The following is a 17,227-nucleotide window of genomic DNA, read 5'->3' as shown; positions in this document are numbered from 1 at the left end:
GGGTCGCAGTGGCGGTTCGGCAGGGCTTCGACAGGGGCAGGGGCGGCAGCTATTTGCATTGCCCTTATTTTTGCCATAGTCTACGTAAAGATTTACGTAGACTACAGCGACCAAATAAGGAACGCGAATGGCGGCTCCCTATGGGGGCCGCCATTTGCGTATGCGCTTTTTTTTTTTTAAGTCACCCGTGATAGGCTACGTGATGATTGACGTAGCCTATCACGGCTGACTTTGCAGATCTAGCCATGATAGGCTACGTAAATCGTCACGTAGCCTATCACGGGGGCGTATTTTTTTTTAACTTTTTATTTCGCGGCCGGGTGAGGCGGGGCGCCTCCTCCCCGGCCTGAATTTCGGCCGGGCGAGGCGGGAAGCCTCCCCCCCGGCCTGAATTTCAGCCGGGCGAGGAGGGAAGCCTCCCCCTCTGGCCTGAACTTCGGGGGGAGCAGCAAAGCGCCTCCCCCCACTGCGAAGCAAGCTGCGAGACCAGGTAAGTGACTTTCGTGCACCTCTAAGTCTACGTAAAGATTTACGTAGACTACGGCGAAAATAAGGGCAACGCAAATAGCGTTCCCTTATTTTCGCCGTAGTCTACGTAAATCTTTACGGAGACTACCCCTGTCCAAATAAGGAACGCAAATGGCGGCGCCCATGGGGCGCCGCCATCTGCATATGCGCTTTTTTTTCCCCCCCAAAGTCACCCGTGATAGGCTACGTGACAATTTACGTAGCCTATCACGGCTGACTTTGGAAATCTAGCCGTGATAGGCTACATAAATCGTCACGTAGCCTATCACGGGTGTGTGTGTGTGTGTTTTTTACTGTACTTTTTTATTTTGTAATGGCGGCGGCGGCAGCCGGTAGAGAGACCGGCCGCCGCCCCCGCCCCCGCCGAAACGCCGCCAGGACCCGCCGTCGAGAGGGACATTCGCCGAAGGTAAGTCCCATCCTGGGGGGGGGGTGGGCCGTCAGAGAATTTCCCCAACACTTTCGGGGGGCTGAATGTGTTGGCACTTGGCCTCCCGAAGATTCGTGGAGAAATTCTCCACCATCCCTAGTTGAAGGGGGACTCCCCTCTTAGGTGCTGTATTTTCTCACTTTGCACATACGAAGCCCTTACGCTGTGATTTATCACACTTTGGTTGTATGTAACAGCCCAAAGATGGGCTATTACTTCTTCCTCCAGCTTAGGAAGAGAAATCTCTCTCTTTCTCTCTCTTTTGTTCTGACCTTCCTATTTTGCAGATTGTGTTTCAGACTTTCTACATAAAACTCTCTGCTTTATGCACTAGCCTTAACCCTTCACTTGTCTTCTCTACAAGTTAGGCTGTTTGCCTTCATCTCAACAGAAACTCACCTACTTAAACCTTTCTGCCTTATACCAGTCCCAATGATGCATATATGAAGCCACCTTGATGCACTCATAGTCAAACTATTGCTACATCAAGACTGTATCTGTCTACATCTGGGGTGGACAACTTGTGGCCATCTAGATGTTTTGGCCTACAGCTCCCATCACATTGCACCATTGCTCATGCTGGCTAGGGCTGATGGGAGATGTAAGACCAAACCTCTGGAGGGCCATAAGTTGTCCACCCGTGGTCTACAACAGCTCTTTATATCCTCATGGAAAGCTCATTCAGGTAGCATTGCTACCTCAGATCCTTCAACTCAGGAGTGAAGAACCTCAGCCTCAAGTAGGGATGGTACGGGAATCTGTCTGGGAATCTGGTGGACCCCCCCCCACCAGCACCCCAGAGCCCAGCTTGCTGAGACCCTGCCCCCTCTCTCCCCTGCCCACGTCCAGCGAGTGGCCCACACTCACCCCGGTGGCCCTGTCAAGTTCTGTGGTTGCCATGTTTTGGAAAAAAAAAATAGAATGCTGATCACAAAATGTGCATATTTGCATATGTGGCTGTGGAACACCCTTCCCAGGGAGGCTAAGGTAGCTCCCTCCTTGATGTGTTTTCAGAAGCAGACTAAAACATTCTTGTTCCAGCAGGCCTTTGGGACATAGTTGGAACCTGGGCGTAAGCTGCTAAAATACTGTTTTAAAATGCTGTTTTAATGTTTTAATATAACTTTAATTGTATTGTTGTTTAATTTATATTTTAAGTTTTGTATATTTTCATATGTTTTAGTAAGAGGGGAGGTATTGGGTGAACAACCAAACCCAGTCCCCCCGTTGCAGAGACGGACCCGGCTGGCGCTGCTGGTCCGTAGAGGCCTTGTAGGCTGTCTTGGCTTGCTCGAGGGAGTCCCGTAAGAGGTGGTGTACCGCTCGCAACTCCTCTAAAAAGTCCTGGGCCGCTGGCACTGAAGAGGGAGCTAGGGCGGACGGGAAAGCCTTGCAGTGGTAACCAAAACTGGCAAAAAATTGAGTTTGGCGGTTGGAAGCATGGCAGGCATTGTTATAAGCAAATTCTGTGAGAGGCAGCAAGGAAAACCAGTAATCTTGCTGGTAATTGACATAACAGCGCAAATACTGCTCCAGAGTCGCATTGGTGCGCTCGGTCTGACCATCCATCTGTGGATGGTGGGCGGAGGAAAGACGGAGCATCACATGGAGCAATGCAAGTAGCTCCCTCCAGAAATGGGCAGTGAATTGCCCCCCCCCATCCGAAATGAGACCCTCGGGCCATCCGTTGAGGCGGAAAACATGTGCCAAGAACAGCTCTGCCGTCTCCCTTGCTGTGGGCAACCCAGAGCAGGGGATGAAATGGGCCATCTTAGAAAACAAATCCATCACAACCAGAATGGTGGTCTTACCATGTGAGCAAGGCAAGTCAGTGATGAAGTCCAGGCAGAGCAGCTTCCAAGGTCCTGAGGGGGTAGGCAGGGGGTGAAGCAAGCCTGTGGGCTTGCCTGAGGGGGCCTTCGCCCACTGGCAGGTTGGGCAGGAGGCGACATAGGACTTGACATCCTGACACACACAAGGCCACCAAAAATCCCGCGTCACTCCATGCAGTGTCTTGGCAACGCCAAAATGCCCAGCTGTGGGGAGTCGTGGCACTGATGGAGGCCCTTCTCGCGGAGGGGTCTAGAAGGCACATAGGCCCGGCCAGAATGGTAAAGCAGGCCACCTCGCAAAAAGAGGGGGGTAGAGTGGGGAGAGCAAAGGCTAGCCCCAATTCCTCCACCTTTGTGCAAACAAAAGCGTCCTGAGCCTGTGCAGAGAGAAGGAGCTCCTCCCAAGAATGAGGTACCGCAGCTGCCGCCAGGCCTTGGGGGGGAAGAATCAGAGAGGGGGGGATTTTCCTCACTCTCTGGCTGGAAGTCAGGCTTACGAGAAAGAGCATCCACTTGTAGGTTGTCAGAGGCACATGGAGGCACAACCTTCACATGGCAAATGGAACCGAGGTAGAACCGAGAAAAGAGGTGGAACCGAGAAAAAGGTGGAACCGAGAAAAAAAAAGCGACCACCTAATCTGCCTCTGGTTTAAGGCACGGGCTGTCTGAAGATGTTCGAGGTTGCGATGGTCGGTTCTAACTTCAACTGGGTGCTATTCCCCCTCCAGGAGATGACGCCAGGTCTCCAAAGCGGACTTGATGGCCAACAGTTCCTTCTCCCAAATAGTATAATTTCTCTCAGACATGTTCAGCTTCCTGGAGTGGTAGGCGCAGGGTTGCAACCTGCTGCCCTCCCGATCTGGCTGAAAGAGCACCACCCCCCCCCCACAAACTCAGAGGCATCAGTTTGCACTACAAAAAGCTTCCTGGGGTCGGGATGTAACAGGATCAGCTCAGAACTGAAAAGCTTCTTAAGTTCCTCGAAAGCCTGTTGGGCAGATGCCGTCCAATGAAAAGGAGATTTCTTGCCATTAACGAGGTCCGTGAGAGGAGAAGTCAGCCGAGCAAAACTGGGCAGGAACTTTCTGTAAAAATTAGCAAAGCTCAGAAAACGTTGCAAGTCCTTCTTGGTGGATGGCGCCTGCTAGGAGAGGACAGCCTGGACCTTTGCAGGATCCATCCTGATACCGTCAGGCAAGATAATGTAGCCAAGAAAGTCCAAAGAGGTTAGATCAAACGCACATTTCTCCAGCTTGGCATAAAGATGGTTCTCGTAGAGGCACTGGAGGATGGGGGAGACATGACACTGATGGGCGTGGGGGTCCTCAGAAAATTTAAGTAAATCATCGAGATACACAATGAGGAAAGAGTCCAAATAGTCCTGGAAGATGGCATTCATAAAATGCAAAAACGTGGGGGGGCACAGGCGAGCCCAAATGGCATCACTAGGTATTCATATGCTCCGTACTGGGTCCCGAAAGAGGTCTTCCACTCATCCCCCTCCCGGATGCAAATGAGATTGTATGTGCTACGCATGTACAACTTTGTGAAAATCTTGGCTCGCCCCAGGTGCTCCAGCATCTCAGGTATGAGGGGGAGGGGGTACTTGTCAGGGATGGAGACCAAATTTAAATTTCTGAAATGGTGCACCAGGCAGAGTTCTCCAGATCGCTTGGCCACAAAGAAGGTAGGAGCGCAGGTGGGGGAGGAAGCCGGGTGAATGAAACCGCGTTTGAGATTCTTGTCCAAAAACTCCTGCAGAGCTCGAAGTTCCGACTCCGACATCGAATACAGCTGGCTAGCGGGGATGGTCACCCACAGAATGAGGTTAATGGCACAGTCAAAAGGGCGGTGGGGGGGAAGCCTGTCAGCCTCCTTCTTGTCAAACACATCCCAAAAAGCCGCATACTTCTCTAGGAGGATGATGGTAGCTGAAGGACTGCCATAAGCAGACAAGGAGGGTGAGGAAAAGGTTAAGACCTGGGCTGGGACTGGCGCCTCCTCCGGGAGGCAATGCTCCTGGCAGTAGGGAGACGCAAACTCCACTTGCTGAAGCCCCCAGGAAATCTGAGGGTTGTGCTTAGAGAGCCAGGAAACACCCAGCACGATTGGGTATAGGGGAACCTTGGCTAAGTGAAACTGAATCTACTCAACGTGGGACTGGGCGCACAGAGTAAGCGGAACTGTAGTACGGGTCACCATGATCAAAGAGAGAGGATACCCATCGATGGTCTCCACTGCCAAGGGGGCAGGAGGGGGCAGGGTAGGAATCTTGTGGAAGAGAGCAAACGTTTCATCATGAAACTGGTCATAGCCCCCGAGTCCACTAAAGCTAGGGCCTCCACCCCACCCCACTGGGAGGAGCAGAGGTGAACATGCAACAGCAGATGGGAGGGTGGGGGGGTTGGGGAAGGCACCCACCCTGTGGGGAACTGACACCCACACTGGAGGCCCCCAACAAGCTTGGGGGGCAGTCTAGTCACGCCTGGGGATGAGGAGAAGGAGGGGGGGAAGGGAGGAGGGGGAGGCAGTGGAGCTGCGGATCTAACTCGGCAGGTTTTGGCAAAATGCCCCAGCTTTCCACATCGAAAACATTGGCACTCAGCTCGCCGGCGCTCAAGCTCCTCTGGTAGCAGTGGGGCTTGGATAGCTCCCAGCTGCATTGGGGTCTCCTCCACCCCCACTGCAGGGCCGGTGGGTGGGGGAGGGGGCAGGAAACATGGGGGAATGGGAGGAGGGAAATCCTGGCCCCCCGCGCCCCACCGGGTCTGCCAGTGCCCCTCCAGCCGACTATCTATCTGAAGGCAGGTCTGGATGAGGTCCTCCAAAGTAGGCGGGCTGGCCATGTGCGCCAACTCATCCAAGATCTCGTCGTTCAAACCGTCCAAAAACTGAGCCACTAGCGTGGCATCATTCCACTGTAAATCCTGCATCAGCAAGCGAAAAGTTGTAGCGTAGCTGGAAACTGAGTCCTTGCCCTGCCTGAGGCGGCGAATCTCCCGAGAAGCCATCTGCATGTGCAGGGGGTCACTGAAAAAATGGGCCATCGCTGTCATGAAACCTTGATAGTCCCCGAGCAGGGGGTCATTAGTGAGCAGGAGACCCGAAGCCCATCTAGCTGCCATGCCTGAAAGTAGGTTAATGATGAAACCCACATGAACCTGTTCCATCTGGAAATCCTCAGGCCGAAGGTGCATATACAGCTCCGATTGGGCCCTGAAAATCTGAAAAAGTCCTTTATCACCAGAAAACTTCTCTGGCAAGGCCACCGGGCACTTGCGGCAGGGGGGAATCGAAGGTGGAGGGGGTTGAACCGCAGCTTGTAGATTCTGCACGGCAGCCATCAGTTGAGCCATCTGATCATGGAGAATATGGTTCTCTTGCACTAGAGCTTGCACCGCCGGGTCCCCGGCACCCTCCATAAGGCAATAGGAGAAGAGAGAGAGAGAGAAAAAAAAAAGACGAACAGGGACCAAGCTGTCAAGGGCTCCTTGGAGGCCTCTCTCTGTCTAAACCAGTAGCCAAGTCCAGACACAGACAAAGGGATTCTTTTCAAAGCTTTATTCTTCCTTTACAACTTAACAACTCTACTGTGAGCAACTAGATATGAGCAGCAGAGTACCTATGCCCTAAGTTGGAACAGTTGGTCCCCGTTTGAAGGAGAATCACTGGCAGACCCTGAACTTATGGGCTAGGAAGAGTCCCTCCCCTTTTCCCTTGGATCCTCTGGGCACAACCGTTGTTTGCGCGCCAACCGGGCACTACACCTCCTTTCCGCGCCCTCCATTTGGCGCTGCTCCCTGCGTCAGTGCCGCATGTCCAGCAAGTCTTCTTCCCACACTCTCTCACTCCCGGGACTGCTATCTATGCCAGGAATGCCGGTGGGAGGAATCTCTGCCAGCTGTTGGCCCTGGGAAGGATGAGCGCACTCCTCTCCCAGGAGTGGCTGCTCTTCCTCAGAATCAGAACTACTCTGGGATTCTATGGGCTCAGTGTCCACCCTGACAGGTCATTCAGTGGTTTCCTGGGTTTTCCGCAATGTTTTCCCCATTCATAGGTTGAAATGCTTCTCCTAGGGCTTAGTGAAGGGCAGCAAGAACTTTCAGCTGAAATAGGCTTTTGGTATTTTTCATAGTTTGGCCCCATCTCTTTTGCTTTTGTCCCACCACTGAAATGCACCCCCCAAGAGCTTCTACAAAATTGAACCCATCTCTTGGGTTTCAACACCCCTGCTTTAGCTGAAGGGTGCTTGAGGGTTCTGATCTGTATGAATTCTGATGCAAATGGACCTGACCCACAGCTCCTGGCCTAATGTGCGGATCAGAATGTAATTATCTTTTGGATTTCACACTTCGCGCTGAATTTTGCAGAGCATTTTTTCACTCAACTATGTATCAGAATGCATTTTAAAATGTGTATTTTAGGATAACATGTTTCAAAATGTGTACATTTAGATAAAATACAGCTCTAAATGCATATTTTGTGAGAAAATATGTTCCAAACAGGTATTCAAATATGTATTTCTATACAAATGTTGGTATGGATTTTTGTTTACTTCACACATTAATACAGAAACAGGCCAAAACAGATTTATAAATGAACATATTAGATATTGATGTGATGTCTGGCAGCTCAGATTCAGATTCAGAAGGGGAACAGTCAGAACAGGGGGAGGTACCCTACCTAGAGAGCTCAGATACAGCAAGACTTTCTTCCCAAGACCTTGACACACAGATGGCCCAGCCTGAATGCCCTCCCCCTTTCCTCTACCATGAGAACCCAGAGGAGAGCAAGGGGTGTTACCTGAGGGATGCTAGGGTCTGTCCCAGAGACAAGCAGGAAGAGTTGGGGCAGGTCTCAGACACTCAGGTCTCAGACACCAGGTTGGCCACTCATGAAAGCTAACATAGGAGGAAGCCACACTAAGGGAGGGGAATCCCTACGAAGTAAGTCTGGCTGAGAAGTTCTTGCCCAGACTGCTGGCAACTTTTCTAACTCCCACTTTGTCTCCTCTACTGATATTCGTAGATGTGTCGATTAGCTGTTTCTTTGCAGTCTGAGAGTTTCTTAGAATCTGCATTTGTAAAGAAGCTGGTCATTAACTAATAACATAGTGTAGCCCAAAGCCTTGTTTCCTGGAGTGTGGTGATTGTGAAGGGGGAGGATGAAGGAATGTGACAATTTTTGATCTGTCCATCCCAAAACTGGAGATGCCAGAAAGACCTGTTCAAACCTCTGGCATAAATACCCAATCATATACCATTAAATGCCTAATAAAGCCTGAGGGTAGAGGACAGTCTTAAACTGGTGCTGAAAATATGACAGTGTTAGTGCCAGGTGGGCCTCAATGGGGAGATCATTGCATAATGTAGGGCTCACCACTGAAAAAGGCCCTCTCCCTTGTTGCAACCTTCCGAGCTTCACTTGCAGGTGGCACTCAGAGGAAGGCCTCAGATGTTGATCGTAGTGTCCCCGTAGGTTCAGGTTAGGAGACGTGCTCCACCGGATATTGCAGTCCTGAGCTGTGTAAGGCTTTATAGGTTAAAACTGGCACCCTGAATCAGGCTTGGAAACATACAGGCAGCCAATGCAAGCAGGCCACAATTGGTGTTATATGCTTAGGACTCCTGTTCCCAGTTATTAATATGGCTGCCACATTTTGCAAAAGCTGCAGCTTCTGAACAATCTTCAAGGGCAGCCCCACATAGAATGCATTGTAGTAATCTAACTTGGAGGTTCCCAGAGCATAGATTAATGAAACCATGTTATCCCTGTCCAGATAGGGGCTTAGCTGGGCCACCAGCTGAAGCTGGTAGAAGGCACTCCATGCCACTGAGGCTACCTGTAAATTGCAAACATGTATATGATTGCACTGTAAATGTCCTTTTCTGTGGACAACATACAGTATCCTTGTTTAAGTCAATCCGCACATTGTCGCTCAAGGAGGTCATGTAGTAGCATTGAATCCACATATGCCCACGTATGCATGCTAACATCTGGGAACATTTGTTCAACTTGGTGTACTATTTGATTAAAGTAGCTTAGAATTACAAATTGGGCACCATAAAGTGAAACTCAGGAATTCAAAACAATTGAATTGATGACACAACCATTCAAATAAATAGCTATTAAAGTTTCACCTCTTGCGTTGTTTGGGACATATCAGGCTAGAAGTACAATGGCTAAGTAAATACACATACACCACCCCCCCTCTGTTGTGGCATCTCAGGGTTCTCAATCAACGTGCTGGTGTGTATTTAACTTCAGTCTTAACATTCCTCATCCATCTTTTCCCTCTGGCATGCTTTGTTGTCTAATCTGACAGACAACCATGTACCAATTAACCACCCACCTAGATTGTCCTTACTGCTTATTTATCTAGTCCCTTGTATGGTGCTGATTGACTAAGAAAGGTAGGGACTTCTACCAGATTGACAGATTGTCTCATTAACATTTCTTGTGCCCTCAGTGGATTCCAACATACATCTAGGAAATTATTTTCATCTGGTAGACTCACTGTTCAGTTGACTCTGCTTACCTTTTGTTTGAAATTGAAGAACATTTTAACAGTCTACAAATTGGAGGGGGGTATGAAAAGCACTTGTGATTAATTACCTGCACTGATGCAGACTAATAGCTGTTAGTGCTTGGTTCCCTTGTACATGTTTTTTAGGTGTCTTCTTCACCTTGTTTACCTTGTTGCTGACCTGTCACTCACCACTGAATAAATATGATGTGGCTGTAGAAAACTCTGCATAGCCATCATGTTATTCAATGTAAACATGTCTTTTTACTGTTCTGTAGGGTTGCATGAGTGTCCTGCTGCTTGCCCCCCAAAGGAGCTGAATCTTTACATATATTCCCATCGAAGGCTCACAGAGGTAAGGATTAACACCAATCCTCCCTTTCCTTGACCAAAAGCCTATAAACTTACCTCAGAGGGCCTTGTTCCAGGAGAAATGACAAAGCAAGCATCTGTTTCCCACTGGGGATTGTGAGATGATAGTCCCAATTTCAGAAAATAAGTTTCCCCAGGGCCTGGGCGACACCCACTTCTTTTCTCCAATTCCCCAAGGTAAGTTTCTGGGCCTTGAGGTGCAGGAAGTGGAAGTCAGCAGCAACTCACCTGATCAAGATGGCACAGTCCTGCTCACAACCTAAGGAGCAGGGACACTCACTTTGATGAGCATTCCTACTCAAGTGTTCACAGCATCATGACTGCTTGAGAAACTCCCATAATCCGATTTGGACTCGATGGTCTTATAGGCCCCTTCCAACCCTACTATTCTATGATTCTATTCTATTATTTGACCCACACAGCTTTTGTTTTCTTCGGTCCCTGTCCAGTCCAATTTACAAATCATTAAGAAGAGTCTAGGGGGGAGGTCATAGTGGGGCAATTGGGGCTGATTGGGGCTCCATGGAATCCTCCAGAGCCCAGCTGCATCTGCTGAAGTTGGCAGAGCAGCTCTCCGGCTCTCTATACCATGCGATACGGTAATGGTGGCTGCCACCAGCCTATTGTGGGGAAAAATACAGTTGTAAATGGCATATTGTATGCCATTTGCAGCTGTAAAGCACTGACTTTGACCTAAATACAGCCATAGAGCTGCAATTGAGGTCAAATTCCATGCTTTACAGCTGTAAATGGTGTACGATATGTCATTCGCGGCTGTATTTTTTTCTGTGATAGGCTAATGGCAGCCGCCATTAGCAGATCACGTCATATAAGGAGCCAGAGAACTGCTCCATGGGAACTCCTCCAGACCCAAAGGTAAGTGCAGCTGCTCCACTGTGGATTCCAGAGGTCGGGTTCTATGGAATCTGACCTCATTTGAGTCTGCAGCAGAATTCTCCGGCATCCCTACAAATCATCACCACAGGGATGTGCTGCACCCCACTGAACAAGCTGTGTTGATTGTACCAAAACTCTTCTTGCTTTCTTCAGATGGTTTGTCCAAGCAGGAACCCCCACATTTTATTCCGCAATTATTTTGCTTTAGGCAAAATTCAGACTCCGTTGCAATCACCGATGACAAAGCAGCATAGGACTGGATATATTTGCACCTAACTTTTCAGATAACAGTAACTTGCTCCCATAATTAACTTCAGAAGTGAAATACTTAGAGATGTTGGAGACATGCATTTGGGAGGTGGAGTTTGACATATTTTCCTAGGTTCAGCTTGCCTGACTTCATTTGGGTTCCTGCTGTGGTGCCCAACTTGATCTGCAGTGACTCGGGCCACTTTGCAGATTTTCCAGGCATTCTGCACATTTTTTTTTGCAGGTTTGGCAATTTCTGCAAATTGGGCCATAATTTGTGCAAATTGCTCAGAGATTTGCACAGTTTGTCAAAACAGTGAAAAAGAATGTGCCAAAAAAAAGTCCGAGCATTTGGGGAAAATCCCACAGTTTGGCTCGCAAACACAAATCGAGCCCCACACACTGCAGAACTCTGTCGAGTCAGAAAAAGAACTAGATTTCCCAGCAACAGACATCCCTATAAATGTTTCTCCTTTGTCATGTTCACAGTATTTCTTTTTTCTTTTTTACTTTTCCCCAAAGATCCAGGTTTTGTGTGTGTGTGTGTGTGTTTGTACATTGTTGCTTCTGCAGGGGTATTTGGCTTGTGCAAGATGTCTTGAGTACCCCACCTCTCTGCGGACCCTCCACCTCTCCACTGTCATCACTCACTTCCCCTTTCCCTTCTGGATTCAGTCTGTACTAGGGATGCTGGAGAAATTCGAGAGGGATTAAAATGAGCTTGGATTTCTAAGAATCTGACCTGCAGAATCTGCTGTGGAGCAACCCCCTCAGGCCCTGCGGAGTCCGTGGACTTTCAGATGATTTTTTTACTTTCCCGAAATTTGCACATATAAATCCATAGAGAAATACTGCTAAGGAAACGTAGAATGGAATAGGGGACAATACACTAAATGTTACATACTGGGGTAAATTATGTAAATACTTATGTAAATACTTACGTAAATATTTACATAATCATTTCTGTATTTTTCCACATGACGAAAAAAAAATTCACATCTGTCTGTGGGCGGATGACAGAACGAAAGGCACCTGACAATCCGCAAAACACAGACAGAGTGGATTTTACACAGTCCGTACATCCCTAGTCTGTACAATCATCCAGATGGAAAACACAAGGCGAGTGACCCCTGATGCTAGCCCTGGTGGCAATCCCAGATTCCTTTGCATTAAAGAACAACAATTATAGAAGGCAGCATTTTCTTACCTCTGCCCATTCATATGAGCCAATCTTGCCAAACACCGTTTCTCCCCATGAGCAGAAAATTATGGTCCGATCAGGCCTCCAGCCTTTCTTTACCTTCAGCATCAAGACTTGAATAAATGCAGTCATCACGGCTGTGCCATGAGCCCACCGTTGGCTACTGTAACCATATAAGCTGCTGTGATGGCTGCCAACTATGACATATCTATCTGAAAAAACAAGCAAATGTGTTTTGTTAATTAAGCAGCATGAGAAATAGTCCTTCAAAACATTGTTTGTCTCTGTGAGCTTTCCCATTCTTGCCAGCTGTGTCACATCTGCTGTTCGCCACTGAAATCAGCTGGGTTCAAGGGGAATTTCCATCAGAAAGTAACAACTTCCTACCAGTTAAGCCATAATTAGACTTTAGCCAGTTGGTACTTCGATCCTAACAAGAGATGCCAATGTATTTGCCTGCAGTGCCAGACTAACATCATAGTTTGTGGTGCAGAACTCTTCACAATGCATCACAATATGAACTTATCTGGAGGCACCAAGAACCGAGCAGTTATTGTAACCAACTGAAATGGAGGTGAATTGGCTTGAGTTATGATGTTTCAACTTACATGTTTTTCATTCAGAGGTAAAACTAGATGTCCAGTCTGCGCATACCTGAAGTCTACATAGTATGCATAGACAGGCATCATAGGCTCTTGCTTTCTTTGTCCAAAAGAACTACAGACTCACTCAGGCTTTCAATAGCCTTGAGAGGCAACAGTAACATAAAACTCATAATAAAATCTTCATTCATGTATAGCTTTTTATGAAAGGTGTAGTTCACAATGAACATGCATGCTCCAAAGCTTTGCACATACAGTCAGTCTGTGAACAAAAGTAGGGCAGGGCAGGCATTCTTGCATTTCAGAGAAATGGTGCTGAGTGACTATGAAATTGAGCAAAGAAGTCCCCAGTTCACATCTCACCTCAGCTATTAATAATCTGGCAGTAGACAAGCCATGACCTGCAATATAGGAATTATAATACTGGCCTTCTTAACAGGGCTCTTGTAAGGATCAGTACCAAAGCCATCAGTGTGGCATAATCAAAAAGTAGTTCCCTGCTCCAATGATTAGTGAGATAATCTATGCAAAGCTTCACTCAAATATTTTAACTAAGCAGGAACCTCTGCAATCCTGTATGAAATGCAGTTCAAGAATTTGCTTCATGCTCCATCTTCTAGAGGAGCCAGGAGGGCATGCTATCTCTGACTTCTTGTACCTGCAGTATGGAACAAGAGGTGGGGCACAGGGGTAAGAAATATGCCTAGACAAGGAAAGGATTAAAAATGGCCACAGCTTTTATTGCTTACAGTTTACAGAGCTTGGCATATCGTAGTAGATCCCTTAAGGGGATTGTATAGTGGCGAGGTAACCCAAACCCATGTAGGGATGTCGGAGAAATCCATTCAGGGGGTACAGTTCACCAGGCTTTCAGCAGTTCCCCCCCCCAACTTTCGGCCTGCCTCCCCATGAGCTGCCCTGACTCAATCGCATCGGGTCAGGCCAGCTCATGGATTTTCCATTTTTTTGTGAATAGAAACTTGTGCAAATTGTAGCCACAATTTGCTTAACTTGCACAAATTTTAACTGGAATTTTCATACATTGTGGCCATTACTTGCATAATGTAAAATTATGCAAATTGCAGCTGGAATTTGTACAAGGTGCTATATATTGAGGCGGGGTGAGAAAAGTTCCCAGATTTCAGGAAAATCCTGAGGCTTGGGCTTTTTCTTAGCTTGCATTTGCAAGCCGAGCTGGGGGTGCTGGGGAAATCCAGAGAATCCCCGAAGGGCCATATTTCACTGCAATGGAATCCCTACTGCAATGTCCCCCTTCTATAGGTCTGGCCAAATGCCTCCAGTGGCTGAAATGGAATAAGTAGGGATGGATTCCTCCAGCCCCTGCCCCCTGCTCATACATCCCCAGGCCCACACTTGAGCCCAACTCCCACTCGCCAAGCCGCCTGCACTTACCCAGGCCCCATCCGCCTCTGCCACGATCACCATGTTTTGCAAAAACATGGTAATTACAATACCGTGCACATAGTCTTATGCACAAAATGGCACCATGAACCTTGCGTATATAGACAATTCATAGTGCCATTTTGCATATAAGTCTATGTGTGCACTATTGTGATAGCCATGTTTTTTAAAAACATGCTGATCGCGGTGGAGGTGGACGGGACCCAGGTAAGTTGCAGGAAGTTCAGTGAGCGCAGAAGGGTGTCGAGTAGGGACAGGGGCTCAGCGGGAGCAACGCGGTGGGCATGGGTGCAGGCAGCCTGCCAGAATCCCAGACCAAGAGAGGTGTCTGTGCCATCCCTAGAAAGAGGACAACATATTTGAACAACAATGGGAAAGGTAAAAATCCTGTATTGCAGAGCCAATCCCCAGTGCATACAACATTCATTCACGGCTTCAACAAGAGTCGTGAATAGCAAGGCAACAAGCATTAAAAGGCTAGGGCAGGTGGGAGGGAAATCATCAGGGCTTGGTCCAGGCCCCATATTTACACCCTAGTACTGAGCTATAGCTAATAGGTCTCCTCACTGGTCTGCTCCAAAGCCCCACCTCCCAGGACCAACCTGCACAGCTGATGCGGCCCATAGGGTAGAGCCTGAGCTGCAGCGCAGTTGATCGGTGAATCAGTACAGATTACCACCAGCCACCCAAAATGGACGATTAGTTTGCTCCCCTCTGATCCAACCACACAAGTGGCACAAAAAGAGGGCCAAGCGGGGTTGTTTGTCTGTTGTTGTTGTTTTTAATGGCCAGCCATTCCATCTGAGGCTACTGAAGAGATTGCTGGTTACATCTTCAGTTCTTCAAGCAGGGCCTCCTTATTCAACAGCCAGCCTTTTCATGAGAGACTGCTGAATAACTAATGTTTACAACTAGTATTAATGTTAATTGTTAACCATTCTAACAGTAGTGCTTTTTTTGGTTCTTTGTGAGTTGCTTTGAGAGCTTTTTTTAAGGTGAAAAGCAATGCATACATTTATTTAATTAATTAATTAATTAATTAATTAATTAATAACTTGGTGACAACACGCTAGATCATCCTAGTGGAATTCAGCCTGAGAAATGTCATTAAGTCTTATCAAATCTCTTTGGTTCTTTTAAAAATCATTTAGATTTTCCAGGAAAATAAAATTGCCTTTAAATTTAACATCAAAATTGTGGTGGCAACTGTAGTTTTAAGGCACATGGAAAAGGAATGAGTTAGAAAGGTTTTGAGTCTAATCATCCTGGTACATTTACAAGGAAGCATAATATTTGTGTCTGTCACAATGATTCTAGTTTATGAACTGTTCAGCCTAAAAAAAAGAAAAAGTAATAATCTCTCTCTCTCTCTCTCTCTCAGTTCCTATTTTTATCTGAAGTTATTCACCCATCCCTGCTGGCAACATGTTTGAGTGTGCCAGGAATGTCTTTACATTAAATTGCCTGCACATTAAATTGTCTATGAAATGACATATTCCCCAGGGTTTTTTTTCCCCCCTGCGATTACCACTTGTGAACATTTTTTAATTAGACACACACAGTCTGATTGACAAATTTCTACACAGAAAAGTGGCTTTCTGGCCTTTTCTTTTTCTTTTTATTGCCTAGAGACAACATTGTAGAAGAACCTGGAAGTCTGTTGCATTGGGCTGTTATTGGGGAAATCACCTATGGATTGCGGTTGGATGTATTTTTGAAAGACACCCTTACCACCGGAGACCGATCTGTCCCACAACAGGGAGTGGGGACGAGGGTGGGGGAAATACAATCCCTATAATCCTGTCTAGGCCTGAAAAGGTATTGGTAGGGGAACTAAAGGGAAAGAACCAAAGGTATCGGTGGGGGAACCATAAGAGCCCTGCTGGATCAGCTAATCAACCAAGGCCGTCACATAGATAACCAAGGGGAACATAATGTAATGATGCCTGATGCGATTCCAAACTACAATTCCTACGAGGAACTTTGATAATGTGCATGCACTAGGGATGTTAGAGAATTCTGCCACGGATCCCAGGGGGGCTGAATTCCAGTGAATTTGGCCCCCGGAATCCATGGCGGAATGGACCTGCCCCCCACCCTGCAAAAGCCCCACGAAACAGAGCCTACCTGGCTGCGGCTCCGGCTGTGGCTGTGGCTTTGGCAGTGGTGGCAGCTCCGGCTGCTGCTGGGCTGCTGCGGACGCAAATGGCGTCCTGAGTAGGGGACGCCATTTGCATCCCTATGGTAGCCCATGATAACCTACGTAAATATTTACGTAGCCTATCACGGCTAAAGCAGGGAAACAAATGGCATAGGGGACTCCATTTGAGTTCCCATTTTATCCATGATAGGCTACATAAATATTTACATAGCCTATGACGGATAAAACGGGAACACAAATAGTATAGGGGACACCATTTGTGTCCCTGCTTTAGCCGTGATAGGCTATGTAAATATTTATTTAGCCTATCACGGGCTATCATAGGGATGCAAATGGCGTCTCCTACTCAGGACGCCATTTGTGTCCGCAGCAGCCCGGCAGCGACTGGGGGCCTCGCTGCGGGTTGGCCCCACTGCGGGTTGGCCTGGCCGTGGAGCGGAGCCGGCCAGGCAGGATTCCGGGGGGGAGGAACGGATCGCCTCCCCCCTGTCGAGGATTTCAGGGGGAGGGATAAAGCACCTCCCCTCCCACCGCAGATGTCCCTGGACGAAACCAGGTAAGTGTTTCGTACATCCCTATCATGCACAAACATTCGTATATATAGAATGAGATCTCGAATTAACAGAGAATTCTTGTCCTAGATTAGATTAGAAGTATATCTAAGAGAAACGGGAATGAAGAGAAAGAAATATACACATACCAGGAAGTGTAGCTCCTTTTAAATATCCAATAACATTGGAAACTGTCTTGTATGTTGGCTGAGACTGGACATTTAGAGTGATGATTATCCTTTCTGCTAAGAGAGAGAGAGAGAGAAAATAAATATACTTGAGATAATGATGGGCCTACATACAAAATCCTAAAAACTCTTCATTGAGTTAAGGCACAATCCTATGCATGTTTAGACAGAAAAAAAATGCCTACAACACCCACAACACCCCAGCCAGCATGGCTGGCTGGGGTGTTGTGGATGTTGTAGCATTTTTTTCTGTCTAAACATGCATAGC

At 47.6% G+C, this 17,227-nt stretch overlaps 1 protein-coding gene across 2 annotated transcripts in view; it reads right to left on the bottom strand.

The window, feature by feature from the left end:
* The window catches only part of NAALADL2 (N-acetylated alpha-linked acidic dipeptidase like 2), a 1,211,675-nt gene that overhangs the window by 407,736 nt on the left and 786,712 nt on the right, over positions 1-17,227 (bottom strand). Inside the window, exons 7-8 of one of the 2 annotated variants that reach the window (XM_084847509.1) lie at positions 16,921-17,013; positions 12,042-12,247 (exon numbers count right to left, since the gene is read on the bottom strand). In XM_084847509.1, coding sequence (XP_084703635.1) covers positions 12,042-12,247; positions 16,921-17,013 — 299 coding nt within the window. Of the gene's footprint in view, positions 1-12,041; positions 12,248-16,920; positions 17,017-17,227 lie in introns of both variants that reach the window. The other variant, XM_084847508.1, reaches the window with a different exon arrangement.

This window comes from Heloderma suspectum, chromosome 3, assembly GCF_057233095.1.
Source record: "Heloderma suspectum isolate Gila_16-S chromosome 3, 16-S_ref, whole genome shotgun sequence".
Lineage (NCBI taxonomy): Eukaryota > Metazoa > Chordata > Lepidosauria > Squamata > Helodermatidae > Heloderma > Heloderma suspectum.
The sequence above is the reverse complement of the archived record's forward strand: the minus strand, read 5'-3'. Positions and strand labels throughout refer to the sequence as shown.